Raw genomic sequence first — 21,353 nt, 5'->3', positions numbered from 1 at the left:
TATATATATATATATATATTATATATATATATAATATTAAATGCCTTAAATCACTGGTTTCCTTTTCTAGGGCCTCTGCTCATATTTCCTTCCCGTGGCAGTGATTGGGAAGGCAATATGAAGTAATTGCCATGGAAAGATAAAAGGAAAAATTAATTGGGTGTACCAACAGATACCGGTATATTACATTATTAATTGCAAGTGGTATTGAGCTAGTTGACCTAAACAACTTGTGTGTGAAGGATTTAAGAAAACTCAGGCATCATTTAAGCTCTTTAGAATGTGATGACTGAACGCAGTTGCTACCTCAGCTAAAAAGGTGTAACTGGCATCACCTCCACTCTCAAAGTTCAAATCGGGTACAGAGGTGGGTTCCTCCCATTTCGTACATGATCGCCCAAACCAGTAGCAACCTCCTGTTGGCGTCACAGATCTGGTTTGGTCGGTGACAATCTATGGGTACTGCCATTTTTTGGGGCGGGGGGGGGGATTTTTTTCTGGATTTTTTTACTGTTGTAACAAATCTAAATTAAAATACACTCTAAACATCCCAGTACAGTATTCCCTCGATTTTCGCGGGTTCGAACTTCGCAAAACGTCTATACCATGGTTTTTTCAAAAATATTAATTAAAAAATACTTCGCGGTTTTCCCCCTATACCATGGTTTTTCCTGCCCGATGATGTCATATTTATTATTTGGATTTGTATGCCATATGTCATTGCCAAACTTTCGTCTGCCTTTAAAAACATTTTTTTCAATAAACTTTGATAAATAAACATGGTGAGTAATAATCTAAATTGTAATTTAGGGGTTTAAAGTGTTAAGGGATGGCTTGGGATACTGTTCATAGCCAAAAATGGTGTATTTACTTCCGCATCTCTACTTTGCGGAAATTTGACTTTCGCGGGCGGTTTCGGAACGTATCCCCTGCGAAAATCGAGGGAACACTGTACTTAAAATTCATCAATCACATTCACCCCATCATTCATTCATTGGCTGGTGCTAGATATTAAGACTCATTGGCCCCAAGCCTGTCGGCAGGGGTGAGTTTTTAAAACCTCTGCTGCTGCTTGAAAAAGGGCCCTCCTGCCCGTCCTCGTGTTTATACTTACCTTCATTCCTTTGCCTGAAGCACAGCTGATCAGCTCCTCATGTAAAACATCGCAATTCGAACTGGTGGTGAAGGTAAGTGGAACCCACCACTGCTCAACTGGGAGTCACCTAAAATGATTGAGGTGGCTTTGCTAGACAGGAAGGTAGTAACGTTTTCAAGGAGTTGATTGCATGAAAGGCCCTATTTCAGGGCCTCACATGCCTAGTGGCTGATGAAGCTGGTTCCAAAGCTCTTTTATAAAACCTGTAGAATCCTTGTAATGGCTGATTATCGGACACTCTTGTTCCTTCAGCAGGGTCTTCCATCATCTTGCGAATTCTGAAAATTGTAGACCCAACATCTATATAGATGTACAGTGTTCCCTCGATTTTCGCGGGTTCGAACTTCGCGAATAGCCTATACCACGTTTTTTCAAAAAATATTAATTAAAAAATACTTCGCGGTTTTTTCCCTATACCACAGTTTTTCCCACCCAATGACGTCATATGTCATCGCCAAACTAATAATTTTTGCAAATAAATAACAACAAAAATAATTATTGTTAATAAATAAATGTTTATAAATATCAGGATCACTAAGTGTCTTATTCAATGGTGAGTACCAGTAATAATGGTGAGTAAATGGTTGTTTAGGGAATGGGAAAGTGTAATTTAGGGGTTTAAAGTGTTAAGGGAAGGCTTGTAATACTGTCCATAGCCAAAAATAGTGTATTTACTTCCGCATCTTCTTCGTGGAAATTTGACTTTCACGGGCTGTCTCAGAACGCATCCCCCTCGAAAATCGAGGGAACGTTGTATATAGAAATGTTAAGTCAAGATTTTAAACCATGGTTTGTTGAACAAACTATCATAGAGGCTTAGGTACTGTTATTAATACTGAAAGGCCTTGATTTACAACAGTTCATTTAGTGACAACAGCTCTGAAAAGTGATTTGTGACCATTTTTCACACTTAACGAACATTACACAGAATCCCCATGGTCACATTATCAAAATTCAGACACTTGGCAACTGATCCATATTTATGGCAATTGCAGTGTCCTGGGATCACTTGAATCACCTTTTGTGACCATGTGACAAAATCAGTGGGAAAGGCAGATTCACTTAACAGCTATGTCGCCGGCTTAACAATTGCAGAGATTCACTTAACAACAACTTTACGAGCTTTCTTGCCAGTAAGTGCATCACTGTAGCTGTTAAGTTAGTAACACTGTGGTTAAGTGAATGGAGCTTTCTGACTTTGCTTGTCAGAAGATTGCAAAAAGTGGTTGTGTGACCCTGGCACAGCGCAACTGTCCAATATGAGTCAGGTGCCAAACTTGTGAATTTTGATCAAGTGACCCAAGACGTGTGAAAAACGGTCAGGTCGCTTTTTTCAGTGCCGTTGTAACTTTGAATGGTCATTAAATGAACTGTTGTAAGTTGAAGTCTACCTTTACTGTAGGTACTAAAGCAAAGAATGTGTTGTTTGAAAGTAGCACTAACACCAGTGTGTGGCTGCATGTTCAGCAATCAGGGTTTGGGGCTGAGTTCCAAGGATTTCAGCAAAGGAACTTAAAGGCCACAGTTTGTCCCAATCTCTGTCTAAACCTGAGAAGCAACAGGGCTTCATATCAGGGGCAGATTGCTCCTACCGCTTCTATCGGTGCGCTGCATGCACAATTTTGGGCGTCTTGCATGCACCTGAGTGCATGCAAGGCACCCAAAGCTCTGCACACAACTCAACTTTTGCTACTGGCGCAGTGTCCTTACTCGTTCTGGTAGGAACCCACGACAGCTTCAGATCCTTGAACAATTTGTGCTAAATTCCTCCAATCAAATTAAAATTATTCCACTAGCTTTGTCTCTTTACACTATTTTTATAAAATATTTTGTGTAAAAGGCTTACACAGAATATTTTATAAAAAATAGTGTACTAGACCAGTGTTTCCCAACCTTGGCAACTCGAAGATATTTGGACTTCAACTCCCAGAATTCCCCAGCCAGTGAATGCCTCCGGAACCGCCTGCTACCGCACAAATCCCAGCGACCGATAAGGTCCCACAGAGTTGGCCTTCTCCGGGTCCCGTCGACTAAACAATGTGGCCCCGGCCCTCTGGAACCAACTCCCCCCCCAGAGATTAGAACTGCTCCCACCCTCCCTGTCTTTCGTAAACTACTCAAGACTCATTTATACCGCCAGGCATGGGAGAGTTGAGATATTCCTTCCCCCTAGGCCATTACAAGTTATGCATGGTATGTTTGTGTGTATGTTTGGTTTTATAATAAGGGTTTTTAGTTGTTTTATTATTGGATTGTTACATGCTGTTTGTATCATTGTTGTTAGCCGCCCCGAGTCTACGGAGAGGGGCGGCATACAAATCCAATAAATAAAGTCCAGATATCTTCGAGTTGCCAAGGTTGGGAAACACTGTGCTAGACCATGGTCCAACATTAAAATCAAGGAGAAGATAAAAACATCATGCGTGAAATAAGAGAAATAGGTGGAATCAGTGGTCCATTGAGCAGACGTGTTGTTATATACCAGTTAGTTGCTCCTACTTGGTTTTTCTTCTCAGTTGACATTGCTAAACCAGACCAAATATGGTTTGGTTTAGCATTGCTTCCAAATTAGGATTGTTTCCCGCTATTAGTGATAGTCATAAGCTAATAAGAAGAAAAAATGGTTCTGAATTATTGAGAAAAATACAAGCCAAGATTCATATTCATGTGTTCAACAAAATGGTAAAAAAAAAAAAGGAACCTACTTGATTTTTCTCACTCTATCAAGTGAGAGAAGCATCTACGTGGGAATGATCAGGCAGGGCATGTTAGCTGGATCACTTCTTCTGAATATTGTTTGAACTGGTTCAAAACTGCCTTGAAACGCTTTGTATAGATTGTTTGTCTGCATATGAAGTAGAACTAATCTCTGAACTGAATCTCTGAACTGTCAGAGATGTTCTACTAATTGAATGTCAGCATTGTTTTTAAATTAGTCATGACTAATCTATAAAATAGCCAATTATAATTTAAACACTGGATTAAATATTAACATACTTTTATGCTAAAAGTAACCTAATGTTTCTGACAGCTCAAGTGTGACATGAATATAATCCATATTTCTTAGAGAAACTAATCTAAGTTGTTTATTTTCCGATACTGCTGATAGGACTATATCTCTTGGTGTCACAGTGGTTGAGATTCTGATGGTAACGTATTGTTTGTGGATCACTGCTTTTGTCTAAAAGAGTAGATTGGAAGAGAATAGCAAAGGTTAATTGAGTTTGTCTGTCAAGGTAGGACAGATACAGATGATCCTGTTGTATGAAAATTACCTTTTCCACTTAGAATCCATGGGAGGCAAGCACAGCATCACTGTGTATCTTTTAATCGTAGGGGGGGGGGAAATCACTTGGGTTTTTTTGTTATGGACTATGCAGAACGACCCTTGAGTTACCAAGGACATGCACAGAGGGAAATGTGGGATTCCAGCAGATATCCAGAAGATACGAGTAATTATTTAGTCATACAAAACAAATACATTAAAGTGTATAAAATAGTTTTTATTTTAGAAATAGCACAGTCGAGTTAAACAGTCTGGTCATTCACATTCATATCAGTCAATATCTCTCAATACCAGACCAGATTATCTCAGGGTCCGCCTTCTGCTGCACGAATCCCAGCGACCAGTTAGGTCACAGTGGGTCTTCTCCGGGTCCCGTCAACTAAACAATGCCATTTGGCGGGACCCAGGGGAAGAGCCTTCTCTGTGGCGGCCCCGGCCCTCTGGAACCAACTCCTCCCAGAGATTAGAATGCTCCCACCCTTCTTGCCTTTCGTAAACTACTTAAAACCCACCTCTGCCGCCAGGCATGGGGGAATTGAGATACCCTTTCCCCCTAGGCCTTTACAATTTTATGCATGGTATGTCTGTATGTATGTTTGGCTTTTTATTATAATGCAAATAATAAATCAAATAAATACATAATAAAATAAGATTTACAAACCAGTTTTTCTGAATCTGATATCTGCCTTGATTATGAAACAATAGATAAGAGAAAGTTTACAAAAGTCATAATTTATTTGGTATAATTGCTTTGAAAGTATTTATTTCCTAGATTGGAAGATTAAGATAGCTCTCTTAAATCTTATTGTTGCCTTCTCTTATCCCCAGAGTTAATTATGTATTTTTGAAACATACATGGCACATTGAAGCATTCAGGTTCATTGTCATGCTAAAAGAGTTCACTGTCGGCATATTCTGGGTCTGTTTCATGAATATCATGCTAAGGTCAAATAATGACCTTAAATATTATAATGTTTGTTACATATATTATAAACACTTTAATAAAATAAAAATGAAAGCTTTTTAGGGTATTTTTAGTGGTTAATTCAACACATCGTTTGCAGAGCCTTGGCTTGCCTCTGTCGGTCGGTCAGACTGTGGTTCACAGGCTTGGTGCACATAATAAGATTATAAACCATGTCTTCCTAGGCAAGGAGCACACACTACTAGTAATAGTTGTAATAATTCATTGGATCCTGGGAAATTAGTTGGCTTTTTTAAAGAGTAAGAAATGGGAGAAACATAAGAAGACTGAAAAGGAAACAGGTCATTGCCTACATAAAGTAAACAAAGTAGAAATCTTTTAAGCACCAGTGGGTAGTGGTGCAATTTATCGCTTCTGAAATTATATTATCCTTTTGCAGTTACTATTTTTAGAGGGTGCACGAAAAATCCAATTGGAAATAAATATTTTTTTCCCCACAGCAAAATAAAAAGAGATCATGAACAGCAGGCTTGAAAAAACAGCCTGTATCTCTTCAGTTTTCTTCCTGGTTGAAAAATAACGTCCAGGGTCATGATTCAGAGTCCTAGTAAATTGGTAACCTCCTATACAGGTAGTCTTCAATTTATGACTAATTATGTATATCAGAAATATGTATCAAGCGGTAGGTGACAAATACACCTAATACTCTTGCCTCCTACTTTCCCCATAACAATGACCCTGTGAGATAGGTTGGGCTAAAAGAGACTTTTGCCTGGTCTTTCTTGCAAATTTTGGCAGAAAGAATATATGGATAGTTCAGTGGATTTCAAGCTGCCTGAAGCATAGACACCAGAGAGTTATTGTTAATGGCGAGTATTCTGAGCAGAGACAGGTTACAAGCGGTGTGCCACAAGGGTCTGTTCTGGGTCCTATTCTTTTTAATATGTTTGTGAGTGACATAGGGGAAGGTTTGGTAGGGAAGGTTTGCCTATTTGCCGATGACTCTAAAGTGTGCAATAGGGTTGATATTCCTGGAGGGGTCTGTAATATGGTAAATGATTTAGCTTTACTAGATAAATGGTCAAAGCAATGGAAACTGCAGTTTAATGTTTCCAAATGTAAAATAATGCACTTGGGGAAAAGGAATCCTCAATCTTAGTATTGCATTGGCAGTTCTGTGTTAGCAAAAACTTCAGAAGAGAAGGATTTAGGGGTAGTGATTTCTGACAGTCTCAAAATGGGTGAGCAGTGTGGTCGGGCAGTAGGAAAAGCAAGTAGGATGCTTGGCTGCATAGCTAGAGGTATAACAAGCAGGAAGAGGGAGATTGTGATCCCATTATATAGAGCGCTGGTGAGACCACATTTGGAATACTGTGTTCAGTTCTGGAGACCTCACCTACAAAAAGATATTGACAAAATTGAACGGTTCCAAAGACGGGCTACAAGAATGGTGGAAGGTCTTAAGCATAAAACGTATCAAGAAAGACTTAATGAACTCAATCTGTATAGTCTGGAGGACAGAAGGAAAAGGGGGGACATGATCGAAACATTTAAATATGTTAAAGGGTTAAATAAGGTTCAGGAGGGAAGTGTTTTTAATAGGAAAGTGAACAGAAGAACAAGGGGACACAATCTGAAGTTAGTTGGGGGAATGATCAAAGGCAACATGAGAAAATATTATTTTACTGAAAGAGTAGTAGATCCTTAGAACAAACTTCCAGCAGACGTGGTTGGTAAATCCACAGTAACTGAATTTAAACATGCCTGGGATAAACATATATCCATTGTAAGATAAAATACAGGAAATAGTATAAGGGCAGACTAGATGGACCATGAGGTCTTTTTCTGCCGTCAGTCTTCTATGTTTCTATGTTTCTAAGTGAAGCCTGAAAACTATCCGTATAAAGAATGCCCATTGAAATGCAAAATTCTCCCATGTACGCCTTTTCTTTGTATACTCATACATGAATGCTATTTTACTTCGCTGCAATTTGTATCCTGTAGTTGCGCTCAGCAGTTTGGAAGCATGAAAATTTTAATCTTCCTGGTTTGGGCAACATCTGTAACACAGCCATCCGAGATGTGCAAATCGTTTGCTTTCACACAGTCAGAATATCTTCTGGCCTAAAAGAAGATTGAGGTTTGAAATGGGATATGTCATTCGAAATTAAAACTTTGCTTGGCATTTTTATGCTTCTTATGTCAAATTTGTAAATAGCTTATATACTGAAAAGACTTTGCTTGAGAATAAATAATTTGCCTGCTTGACAGCCCTGCAATAAAGTTGATCAGTTTGAGAAACTGAATACTCTTATACGATGGTAGGAATCAGGACAATATACAGTCATGATACTCTTACTTCCTTTTTACTGGAGACAGCAAATTCTTTTATAGTGGTCTCCGCATGTGAAAGTTGGAGACTGGATTGCTTGGAAGAGAATTCGAGCCTTATCTCTTTCCTGGTATCACTTTGGACTCCTTATCATTGCTAATCAAAGGACGGCTGGAGTCATTTGAAGCAGTATCCAAACCTGAAAAATGTTGAGCAGTAGCAACCAGAAGATATTTTTTTTATTTATAATATTTATTGGCTGTCCATCTTACCTTAGAATAACCCTGGGCAGCTTATAGTCATAAAAAAAATTGAAACTATTCAAAGATAAAATATAAGATAAATAATGTTGTCAGGGTAGCCTTTATAAGCAGCCTTTATATCTGAATACCTGAGCGCTACTTCAAACTTTCAAAATGCCTTTCTAGGGATGGAAACGATAACATTGAAATTTTCCACATGGATTTGTGGAAAACATTTCAGGCCTTAAATTCTCGGGATAAATTCATTGGGAGGATAGCATGAAACCCCCATTGAAATGATGAAAAAAATAATGGTTTACTCCAGGAATTTAAAGACCAATCAGGTCTTTCAATTAATATTGAGAAATCAGAAATAATTTGTTTAAATACAGATCCTAAAGAGCAAATCGAGATACGAAAAATTTCAGGATTGAAATTAGGATGTAAAAAAATGAAATATTTAGGAATTTGGTTATTCAAAAACCCAAATAAAATTGCTGAGGTAAATTACAATTTAATATGGGAGGATAGCATGGCAATATTTTTTTATTTATTTTATTTTATTTATTTATTTTGTCAAACAATTATAGAGTGGTAATTTATACAAATAAAACATTAGATAAGTAATGATAAAAAGTAACAAAAGAAGACAATATGACTGGGACGGTAGGCACAGTGGTGCGCTTATGCACGCCCCTTGCAGACCTCTTAGAAAGGCGGAGAGGTCAGTTGTAGATAGTCTAAGGCTAAAGGTTTTGGGATTAGGAGTAGAAACCACAGAATCAGGTAGTGTATTCTAGGTGTTGATTACTCTGTTGCTGAAGTCATATTTTTTGCAGTCAAGTTTGGAGCGGTTGACATTTAGTTTAAATCGATTTCGTGCTCGTGTTATGAACTATAATTAAGTCGGAACGGAGACGCCGGAGTTGTAAGTTGTCTAAACCAAGAATTTCAAGTCTGGCGGAGTAAGGTATTTTGTTGTGAGAAGAGGAGTGAAGGACTCTTCTTGTGAAATTTTTCTGGACTCTCAATTGTGTTGATGTCAGATATGCAATGTGGGTTCCATACAGGTGAGCTGTATTCTAGGATTGGTCTGACAAATGTTTTGTAAGCCAATATGCCAAAAATGTACTTAGAGGTGAGGAAAACTCTCCCCATTCAGTGCAATTTTTTTTCTCCTTTACAAGCTTGTATAATTTACTTTTTCTCTTTCACAGGTGAAAAGCCCAGAAGGTCGGCACAGCTTGAGTTCCCAATACAGGATGCATTCTTACTATCCTTCCAGCTCTTACTTGGGACAGAGCGTTGGGGCCCCTGCATGTGTTCCCCAAATTTTTACTTTTGAGGAGAATCCTTCTTACTCTGAAACAAAAGCAAATGGTAAGCATCTTGTCGACTTTCATGGAAAAAGGTGTTGGGGCATCTACTGAAAAGCCAGTGGTTGAACTGGGTAGAGGCAGGTAACGTTGGAGATGGATAACCTTTTTGTAACATTTTCCGAATTACTCTTAAAATCCGGGGTCCCCAAACTTGGCAACTTGAAGACTTGTGGACTTCAACTCCCAGAATTCTCCAGCCTGTTTGTTTGTTTGTTTGTTTGTTTGTTTGTTTGTTTAGTTAGTTAGTTAGTTAGTTAGTCCAATACATAATACACATTGAAGAGAATAGATATGTAGTAATATAAATAAAGAAAAGAATAGAAGAAAAGATATAAAAGTATAGGTGAACATATTTGAAAGGAAGAAAAGATAAATGAGATAAGGAAAAACAATTGGACAGGGGACAGAAGGCACACTGGTGCACTTATGCACGCCCCTTACTGATCTCTAAGGAACCTGGAGAGGTCAATCGTGGATAGTCTAAGGGGAAAATGTTGGGGGTTAGGGGTTGACACTACTGAGTCAGGTAATGAGTTCCACGCTTCGACAGCTCGGTTGCTGAAGTCATATTTTTTACAGTCAAGTTTGGAGCGGTTAATATTAAGTTTGAATCTGTTGCGTGCTCTTGTGTTGTTGCGATTGAAGCTGAAGTAGTCATTGACAGGTAGAACGTTGCAGCATATGATCTTGTGGGCAATACTTAGATCGTGTTTTAGGTGTCGTAGTTCTAAGGTTTCAAGACCTAAGATTGATAGTGTGCTTTCGTAGGGTATTCTGTTTCGAGTGGAGGAGTGAAGTTTGCCAAGTTTGAAGACCTCTGCTTAAAATGGTTGCTTACTTCCACTTTATGGAAACCATTTTATTCCTTCCTTAATAAAATAAATATTCCCAAGTTTTGGTTTATGTTTGTGTTTAGGGACTCCTTGAAAATCTGTGTGGTTTCCCATCCTGCAGCTGTTGGCATAGCGCTAAATCCTTCTTCAGCTTGAATAATTTGCAATATATAAATTGTTGGGGAGTCGTATTTTACCCCTTCTCCTCAACACCTTGCCCTCTGTATGTAGCAGACTGGCAAATCTGGGAGCTGTTCTCCAACCAATCTGGAGGGTGTCTAGTTGGTGAAAGTTTTTGGTAGGAATTTGAATGAGGAGAATTGTATACCTTGTGCATTTTTAAACTGCAAAAAATTCAGTGTTTTCCATCACTATTGACTACTTGTCCAGACAATATTTCAGATTCTGATATTGTTCCCTAAGTTAATCCATCAATCAGCAACAGACAAGCAGGGAGATGTAATTTACTGAGCTCAAGCAGACTTTTCTCAGCTGTGACAAAGTATTTTTCCATAGCAGGGTGACCTGCCAGCCTGAGAAACACAGGTACGCTTAGGAAAAGTGTGAATACAAAAACACACAGCGTACTTTTTGGGTGATCGTTCTAATAGTTAGCCCGTCTTCCGAATACAATGATATATTGTGTATGTTTCTATTTTAGAGGCAGACACAAATCTCCCATCTTCTCTATAACTGCAATTTTAAAAGATAGAAAGTAGAACCATGTACCGTACATGTTTTGAAATCAAAATATAAGGATTTGAAGGATATCTCTTGTTCGTTCCCCCTTTATTTGCTGCCCTACATGTGAATGTCAGAATTCTTTTAACAATTTTGCAGCTTAAAGATCTCAATAGGTGGCAGCACCCGGCAAACTTGTCTGGCACAGGAATTAAACCGGCTGTGATTGTTTAGTATTTGGATGGGGTGCCTCCACATGCTTACAGCTGTCGATCAAATTGGATGCCAAATAATAATTATTATTTGGCAATAGTTATTTTTTTTTAAATTTATTTATTTATTTATTTTGATTTGATTTGATTTGATTTGATTTGATTTGTATGCTGCCCCTCTACATAGACTCGGGGCAGCTAACAACAATAATAAAAAACAGCATGTAAATCCAATACTAAAACAACTAAAAATTGTAAAACTAATCATACATACAAACAAACATGCCATGCATAAATTGTAAAGGCCTAGGGGGAAAGAGTATCTCAGTTACCCCATGCCTGACGGCAGAGGTGGGTTTTAAGGAGCTTACAAAAGGCGAGGAGGGTGGGGGCAATTCTAATCTCCGGGGGGAGTTGGTTCCAGAGGGCCGGGGCCGCCACAGATAAGGCTCTTCCCCTGGGCCCCGCCAAATGACATTGTTTAGTTGACGGGACCCAGAGAAGGCCCACTCTGTGGGACGTAACTGGTCGCTGGGATTTGTGCAGCAGAAGGCGGTCCCTGAGATAATCTGGTCCGATGCCATGAAGGGCTTTATAGGTCATAACCAGCACTTTGAATTGTGACCAGAAACTGATCGGCAACCAATGCAGACTGCGGAGTGTTGGTGTTATATGGGCATGTTTGGGAAAGCCCATGATTGCTCTCGCAGCTGCATTCTGCACGATCTGAAGTTTCCGAACACTTTTTAATAATAATAATAATAATAATAATAATAATAATAATAATAATTTATAAACCACTTCCATATTACTGTCAAAAGATGTAGGTGGATATACCCATGAAGTTACCACTTTGAAAACAACCATATATTTAGAGTTTCTATAGATCCCAACCAGGTTTATATTGATAGCCAGCTTTATTGCTGTCTCTGCTTAGCACAGATTGCAGTATTGGGTTGAATACAAAATATAGCCTTCTAGAAGTCAATATTTCAATTATGTTTCTGTTCCTTAATATAGAGATAGGTGTTAATATCAAGTGAAATCTCAGAAGGAAGATGGCTGGATTGAAAGCACCACTACATCACTTCCATTTTAATTGGATCAGGCTTTTGGTAGGATTCTGCTCACCACAACTACCACCATACAGAAACGCCCTAGAATGTGGTCAGCAGATTACAATCGGCCAAACAAGAGGTGCCCAAGGTTTTGGTAATCTCGAGCAAGACTCCACTCATCCACGAGAGGCCCAACTAGCAGACAAGATAGTCATCCTTAATTTATTTTCAAGTACTCCTTGGTATCCTACTCATCTTACAACTGGAATTGTTTCATTCCGAAGGCCTTGGAAATGACATTAGGAGGACTGAGAACCACAGAGTCAGAAATTATTCATCACTTCTCTTTCTTCCTCTCCGGTTAATTAGCAGTGTGATGGCAAGGGAAGAGCAGGCTTTGCAGTGAGGCTTCAAGAACTTCGGGAACCATAGGATTGTGGTTACCTACTAGGGTTTAAGGAAATTTAATTCAGTGCTATGACCCTGAATTAAGGCATTATTACAGCATTGTCAAAAAGAGAATTGGTCAAAGAGGTTTGCTGCAGGTTACGAGAGAAGGAGATTTTATTAGGTAACTAAGAGGACTAGGTCTATTCAATTGTAGGTAGGTAGGTAGGTAGGTAGGTAGGTAGGTAGGTAGGTAGATAGATAGATAGATAGATAGATAGATAGATAGATAGATAGATAGATAGATAGATAATGATGATAGATAGATAGATAATGATGATAGATAGATAGATAGATAGATAGATAGATAGATAGATAGATAATGATGATAGATAGATAGATAGATAGATAGATAATGATGATAGATAGATAGATAATGATGATAGATAGATAGATAGATAGATAGATAGATAGATAGATAGATAGATAGATAGATAGATAGATAGATAGATAGATAATGATGAGAGAGAGAGAGAGAGAGAGATGTGTACTCTGAAGGCAAACTGTGCAGTTTGGGCCCAACTGAAGCAAAATTCCAATTTTGACTAGATATAAGTTATTTCTTTTACTCACACCTCCCTCCAACTTCTCAATGGGGCATAGATAAGTGTAATTAAGGATTTGTTTAGTTGATACCATGGAAACAATCCTGAAAGAAGGCCATATATAGAAGTGATACAGAGTTCTCATGTTCTGTCTTGCTTGCTGGCAAGTCATTTAGTTGATACTTCCTGATTACACTCCTTCCTTATAAACCATCCATTGTATTCTGCCAACTCCTAGCTATTGTTGGTAATTAATTTGTGAATAGGATTGAAAGGGGAAACATGGGTATTAGAGCTATGTAGCATTTTGTACTCTAGACTATGGAAACATCTGCCTGCAAGTTAAAACCGGGTGCTTATTTTTGTGGGATTGTATCGGGGATTGTGCTAGGAAGAGAAGTTTGCAGTCCCAGAAAAAGCAGCTGTTTTTTGAGTGCCCCTAGAGCCCCAGAGCAGTTTTTTGTCTTAAAATCTCTGCATTTTTCTGGTGGATAAGATAGAAACATAGAAGACTGACGGCAGAAAAAGACCTCATGGTCCATCTAGTCTGCCCTTATACTATTTCCTGTATTTCATCTTACAATGTATATATGTTTGTCCCAGGCATGTTTAAATTCAGTTACTGTGGATTTACCAACCACGTCTGCTAGAAGTTTGTTCCAAGGATCTACCACTCTTTCAGTGAAATAATATTTTCTCACGTTGCTTTTGATCTTTCCCCCAACTAACTTCAGATTGTGTCCCCTTGTTCTTGTGTTCACTTTCCTATTAAAAACACTTCCCCCCTGGACATTATTTAACCCTTTAACATATTTAAATGTTTCGATCATGTCCCCCCTTTTCCTTCTGTCGTCCAGACTATACAGATTGAGTTCATTAAGTCTTTCCTGATACGTTTTATGCTTAAGACCTTCCACCATTCTTGTAGCCCGTCTTTGGACCCGTTCAATTTTGTCAATATCTTTTTGTAGGTGAGGTCTCCAGAACTGAACACAGTATTCCAAATGTGGTCTCACCAGCGCTCTATATAAGGGGATCACAATCTCCCTCTTCCTGCTTGTTATACCTCTAGCTATGCAGCCAAGCATCCTACTTGCTTTTCCTACTGCCCGACCACACTGCTCACCCATTTTGAGACTGTCAGAAATCACTACCCCTAAATCCTTCTCTTCTGAAGTTTTTGCTAACACAGAACTGCCAATGCAATACTCAGATTGAGGATTCCTTTTCCCCAAGTGCATTATTTTACATTTGGAAACATTAAACTGCAGTTTCCATTGCTTTGACCATTTATCTAGTAAAGCTAAATCATTCACCATATTACCGACGCCTCCAGGAATATCAACCCTATTGCACACTTTAGAGTCATCGAAAAATAGGCAAACCTTCCCTACCAAACCTTCCCCTATGTCACTCACAAACATATTAAAAAGAATAGGACCCAGAACAGACCCTTGTGGCACACCGCTTGTAACCTGTCTCTGCTCAGAATACTCGCCATTAACAATAACTCTCTGATGTCTATGCTTCAGCCAGTTTGCAATCCACTGAACTATCCAGGGATTAAGTCCAATCTTCACTAATTTATCTATCAGCTCTTTATGTTCATTTTTTTAAAGCATTAATGCCTTGATCCTAATATGGTAGCTTCTCATCTTTAAATTTTCTATTATTATTAAGGGATAAAGAAAATACAACTGCAAATGGCTTGTAATATTGAAGTGGTTATCCTACTTCAGCTTTAAATAGAGCCCTGAAAGCACCATATTTTTCCGAGTATAAGACGCACCCTTCCCCCTCCCAAAAGAGGCTCAAAATTTGGGCGTGTCTTATACTCCAAATTTAACTTTTATTAAGCTGTTTTTCAGCCCTTATGAGGAGGTCCTAACGCAATCTTCCTGGTTTGCTAGCTAAGCGATCTCCCCTCTGCCTGTTTTTTTCATTGCTGCTCCCTCCAGTCAGCTGAGTCTTTTTTCAGCCCTAACCACATGCTAACATGTGAAGCATCTTCTTGTTTCGCTAGCTAAGCAATCTTCCCTTTGCTGATTTTCTCATTGTTTTATGTTTTGAAACAATGAAATGTTTTAGAAACGGTTTTTTATCCCCGACCAAGGGATAAAAAGCAAGCATGGATGCTCAAAACAAACAAACCAATGTGCGGAAGCTGACCAGACTAAGGACTACATGGATAAATACCTTTTATTTTTCCTCTGTTTTCCTCCCCAAAAACTAAGGTGTGTCTTATATTCCCAAAAATACGGTAACAAAAATGTTACTTTCCTATAAACCTGAAAACATCTAAAAAGGGAGCAGTATTTAAAATGCAGTTCAGACCAATGCCAAAGGAAAAATGAAATATCAATGATGTAAAATGTGAATCACATTTCACATTTAATTAAATTGAATTGTTGAATTGTCCCGCAGTAAGTTGTCTCATGGCAACTTGTCCATGTTGTCCTAAGATGAATTAGTTATGATGAGTTGACTGTGGCGATTTGGCCATAGTGAGTTGGCTGCTGCAAGTTGTCCCATTCCCAGAGGACCATTTGTTAAACCTGGGAGGAAGGAAAGAAAAAAGACTGGCTCCCATTGATTCACTGTGATATAAAAAAGAAGAGAAAGGAAAACATATAAGAAAACTTGCACAATTCTGTTATTATAATCGATCTCAATGAAGTATAGTTCTAATATTCCTGTGGAGCCAGTTTCTTGATCTGTTCTATCTAGTAGGGCTGACAATTTTTAATCACATTTGCTTTGGATCTTCCCTTTGGAAATACTGCTCCATGGCAGGCTTGTTTGGGGGTGGGATACCCTACGAGACTAGACTTTCAATCCTGGGCCTAGAAAGTTTAGAACTAAGACGCCTTAAACAAGATCTAAGTATTGCCCACAAGATCATATGCTGCAACATCCTGCCTGTTGGCGACTACTTCAGCTTCAACCACAACAACACGAGAGCACACAACAGATTTAAACTTAATATTAACCGCTCCAAACTTGACTGTAAAAAATATGACTTCAGTAATCGAGTTGTCGAAGCGCGGAACTCATTACCGGACTCCATATCCCCAAACCCCCAACACTTTACCCTTAGATTATCTACGGTTGACCTATCCAAATTCCTAAGAGGTCAGTAAGGGGTGAGTACAAGTGCACTAGAGTGCTTTCCGTCCCCTGTCCTATTGCTCTCCTATATCTCCTATACCTTTCTTCTACAGTATTCCTATATCTCTTCTTCTATTCTTTCATTGATATGTTCTATTACTATATCTTATTTTCTATTCTTTCTTAGATATATTTTACTATGAGTATCTCCTCTATAAACTTCATCATGTATTTTACTATGTATATATACATATATATATATCCACTAAAACCCTCATTGTGTATTGAACAAAATAAATAAATATCTTCAGTCGGCTCCCATTAATGTATCTTCAGGGTTGGTGTTTTGATAACCAGGAAGGTATTTTTTTCAGTGTAGACCTCCTCAGAGGCAGCGCTTAGGCCAAGTACAAGTTGAATAACCTTCAGGAGAGCTGTGCTGTCCTTCTGTCGGCCCCGCTGTCTTTGAAAATTGCCTGCAGAGTTAGTGAGCGGGAACAGTTAAGATTTACAAACAATGATGAAGCTTGTCACGCATCTTTCACCATTCATCATCTGAGTGCTGTGGCTGGGCGGTGAAGTGTTCTTCATAAAAACCAGCTCAGTGTGAAATACATCTCGCTGCAATGTTTACTGCTATGAAACTCGTCAGAAGCCCTTTATAGTAAATCCAGATTGCGAGGTGACATTACAGTATATCATTGCACAGCGCGGTGGGGTTTACACTAGGAATGAGTGCAGTTCACACCAGATGAGATGTCGAAATTGAGTTATGTAGGAATTTGGCTGTTATATGAGGGTAGCTTTTGTTTTCTCAAGACTGAAAAGTTTTATTTTATACTATGTGTGTGTGTGTGTGTGTGTGTGTGTGTGTGTGCTCATTCATGTGGGTGTATGTATGTATATGTATATGCATGTACCATATTTTTCAGAGTATGACGCATCATTTTACCCCCAAAAAGAGGGTGAAAACTTGGGTGCATTTCATACATTGAACGTAGCCCCACCCAACCACCCCATAACCTTTGGCCTCTGCCTCCCAGCAATTTACCTCCTTGCAGCAAACAGCGCAGACCATAATAATAACAACAACAATTATTATTGTTGTTGTTGTTGTTGTGGTTGCTGTTATGATTATGATTGGCTTCCCGACCAGCTGATTGAGGTTGCAGGCAGGCCCACCTGCGAAAATGAACGTGAAACTAAAACTGCAAGGAGGCAAATTGTTGGGAGGGAGAGGCAAAGGCAGATTTAGAATTTTATTTTCTTGTGCAAATCAGTTGCTGAAACTAGATGTAAGGTAGTAAGTCAATGACTATAAATGTCTATAGAACGTTCAAATTATTAGACTTATTTTTTAAAGAACTCTTTAATACTATTCTAGACCAGTGTTTCCCAACCTTGGCAACTTGAAGATATTTGGACTTCAACTCCCAGAATTCCCCAGCCAGCGAATGCTGGCTGGGGAATTCTGGGAGTTGAAGTCCAAATATCTTCAAGTTGCCAAGGTTGGGAAACACTGTTCTAGCCGACTTAAGAAAAAAGCTTTTTAAAATAAATGTTTGATCTGGAGAGGCCCAGTGCTATTGTATCGTCTTTTAAATAGCAGAGAATAATATATACTTCCAGAAAGCCATATCAATTTTAACAGCGTGTGTACAAGTATAATCTGAAATATAACAGTGTAACTATAAGGGTATGACTAGCTGGCGAGAGCTAAAAAGCTCAAACTAGATCTATCCTAGTCTCCCTCTCTTTCTTTATCAGTTCTTTACAAGTTTGAAAATATGATTTGTTGTCTGGATGGCCTCTGGAGTGGGGCTGAGAGGTCAAAAGGAGCAGTGAGTTTCCTCCGATATTTGGATCTGCCAGGGGACTTGACAGAAAAAGATATATATGTGTATACGTACATACATACATACATACATACATACATACATACATATGTGTATACATACATACATATAGTACAATACAATACAATACATAGTGTGTAGTGTACATATGTAAAGGTATGGGTGTGTTTTAATACTATATAATTTGCTTTCATTTATAAAACTGTAAAAATAAATGGGTGGATGGAGGAATGATTGCATGAGTTAAGTGGTAGAAATACATATTTACTTGTCATTGAGTTACTTATATGTAGTTGGTAATATTAATTTCTATACTTTCTTCATCCTGTTCACTACTTTCTGTTGTTGCTTATACATTTATTACTGATTAAACATTAGTGTAATTATGTTTTAATAAACAGCGGTAAGCCTTGTTATCTGCAAGCATAAATAAAGTGATAAATCCATCAACGAAAATATATCTACAATCCCAAACATCTTTTCTGCTATTACAAAACTAGGTGACAACATTTGCCAGAACTTAAGTTTTTCAGTCATATTATTTTTAAACATGGAGGTTTATATTGTTTTCCAGTCATTGTAGCCATTCCATTACGATGCCTGCTTTATAGTCTATGCACCAAAATTCAGATTTAAAAAGAATTCACTCGTTGAATTGTCATACTTTGCTGAACAAAGCATTGAGCTTAATTATATTACCCTCTTCATTATAGAAAAATAAAGTCAGGAAAATTTGATTATGGAGGATTTCAGTTTATAACTTTTATCAGTTGATTTTTATACACTTATCTCATCTTGTTCATCGAGGGAAAGAAAGAAGAGTTACACGTTTTTTTAAACTCTGAATGTTGGGAACCACCTGCCTAGAAGCGTTCTTAAACTCTTTTATAATGACTGCTAGTTTGTTTTTAACAAAATATATTTGACAGCAAGTTGCAAGATTTTGTGCAATTTTATGTAAAATTACCAACACTTAAAATTATGTTTTGGTCTTGAATTTCTAATAGAAAAATAAGCAACCTCTGCCTTCATGTGTGCTATAGGCTATGACAAGTGATGACGAATGGATGTTGTAGTCCAGTATCTTATGAGAACTATTATTATTATTATTATTATTATTATTATTATTATTATTATTATTTATTAGATTTGTATGCCGTCCCTCTCCAAAGACTCGGAGTGGCTATACATACATTTCTTATTTCCCTGACATTGTCCTTAAGACTGTTAAGCAATGAACACTTTTAAAGTATGGGGTAGAAAACGAGATTAGTCAAACTCACCCCTTTGTGTGGAAATGTACTTTTTGTCTTTGTCTTCTCAACCCAAATATGAGGAAAGAAAATGGTAAGAGAACAAGGGAAGATAGATTTCCTTTTTTGTTTAATTATTTTTTTTAAAAAAATTAATTTTTATTGAAATATATACATTAAAAACAGAACATACAAAGACACACATATATACATGCACACACACAAAACGACAACTATAAAAATATTCAATTAAATTATTCTCATCCATTAAACACATTATCTCCATAGTCATTTTTCCAGCTATTAGAGACAGTGATACTGAAAAAGAAAAATTAGTTTGGGTTATTTAATTTATATACATGTTTGTTCTGCTTTTACCGCGTTATATCAATCAATATTATAATATCTCAATTAATACAAATCAAATGGTTCATTATCAGTCTTTTAAAGGTTATTATTTAAATAACTTTATGCTTCTTATTTTTATGTCTAATTCAAAATTATATACTGTTGTTGTTCTTTCCTTGTTTCTACCCATTCATAAAATGTGTTTTAAGATAGATTTCCTAATATTTCCAGCTTTCACCCGGGAGTGTGGGAGGAAGCTAGATCAACAAACACAGATTTATTTTAAGCCAGGAAAGAGCTACTTCCATTACCTCCTATGCATGAGAGCACTGTGGCGGAGCAAATTCATTCGCATCATATGATAGATGCAATGGCTTCCCTTTGAGTGCTCCTTGCTTGTTCTCATGATGGTTGCTGTGGCCAGACCTTTCTATTTATGACCTCTTCCTCTTTAAGTCAAGGGTGGCAGTAGTGAGAAAAAAGTGGTGGTGCTATTGACTTGCCTATATGATCCTCCTGGATCCAGTGAGAATACCAAAGTTGAACATTTGTGTTCTAAGAAATATGTCTGATGCCAATAATAACAATGTGGTCATTATTGATGATTATATTTTATTTTTTTATTTATTAAATTTGTATGCCGCCCCTCTCCGTAGACTTGGGGCGGCTCAAAACAGTAATAGAAAAAACAATGAGGAATACAAATCTAATAATTAAAACTAAAACTAAAAATCCATAATTTTAAAAAACATGCATAAACCCATAATTTTAAAAAACATGCACACAACATACCATACATAAACAATATAGGCCTGGGGAAGTTATATCAGTTCCCCCATGCCTGACGACAGAGGTGGGTTTTAAGGAGTTTACGAAAGGCAAGGAGGGTGGGGGCAGTTCTAATCTCAGGGGGGAGCTGGTTCCAGAGGGTCGGGGCCGCCATAGAGAAGGCTCTTCCCCTGGGACCCGCCAAACGACATTGTTTAGTCAACGGGACCCGGAGAAGGCCAACTCTGTGGGACCTAATCGGTCGCTAGGATTCGTGCGGCAGAAGGCGGTCCCGGAGATATTCTGGTCCGATGCCCTTTATCCTTAACTTACAAATATTAATTTAACAACCAAAATTACAACAGCACTGAAAAGTATTGGGCCTTGCACATTTGAACCATGGTCAAAATCTTGATAATCGATAGGTATTTATGGTGGTTACAGTATCCCAAGGTCATGTGATCGCCATTTGCAATTTTCCCATCAAGATGCCAACAAGCAAAATCAATACAGGAAACTGGTTTCACTTAACAAATGTGTGATTCACTTAAGAAATGTGGCACAAAAAGTCATAAGACAGGCCGCGATTCACTTTACTTAGCAACAGAAATTGTGGTCCTGATTGTGGTTGTAAATTGAGGGTTACTTGTACATGTATTTATAGCTCTCTATAATCTTAAAACATAAACCAGAATTATCCTTGTCATTGATTGGAATTTTGGTTGTAAGTCATGCTGGTCTTTAAGCAGGTCACCATATGACCTCAGCCGTTCATGTGATCTTTTGGTGAAGTGATCATTAAGCAAACCAATTATCTGTCATGGACATTTTATTTTACCAGAAATCAGAAGTAAACACCTGTTTCCAGCAAAAAAAAGTTGTAAATCATGTCACACGATTGCAGGATACTGCAAATAGGAAATA

The 21,353-nt window shown here is 38.0% G+C and overlaps 1 protein-coding gene across 1 annotated transcript in view; it reads left to right on the top strand.

Annotated features, from left to right (window-relative positions):
• Window positions 1–21,353, top strand: part of DMRT1 (doublesex and mab-3 related transcription factor 1) — a 109,287-nt gene that overhangs the window by 56,728 nt on the left and 31,206 nt on the right. The window contains 1 exon segment of the mRNA XM_070736268.1: window positions 9,159–9,321. Within this exon segment, the coding sequence (XP_070592369.1) occupies window positions 9,159–9,321 (163 nt within the window).

The sequence above is a fragment of the Erythrolamprus reginae genome, chromosome 2 (genome assembly GCF_031021105.1).
Source record: "Erythrolamprus reginae isolate rEryReg1 chromosome 2, rEryReg1.hap1, whole genome shotgun sequence".
Lineage (NCBI taxonomy): Eukaryota > Metazoa > Chordata > Lepidosauria > Squamata > Dipsadidae > Erythrolamprus > Erythrolamprus reginae.
This window is presented reverse-complemented; position numbering and strand designations above follow the sequence as displayed.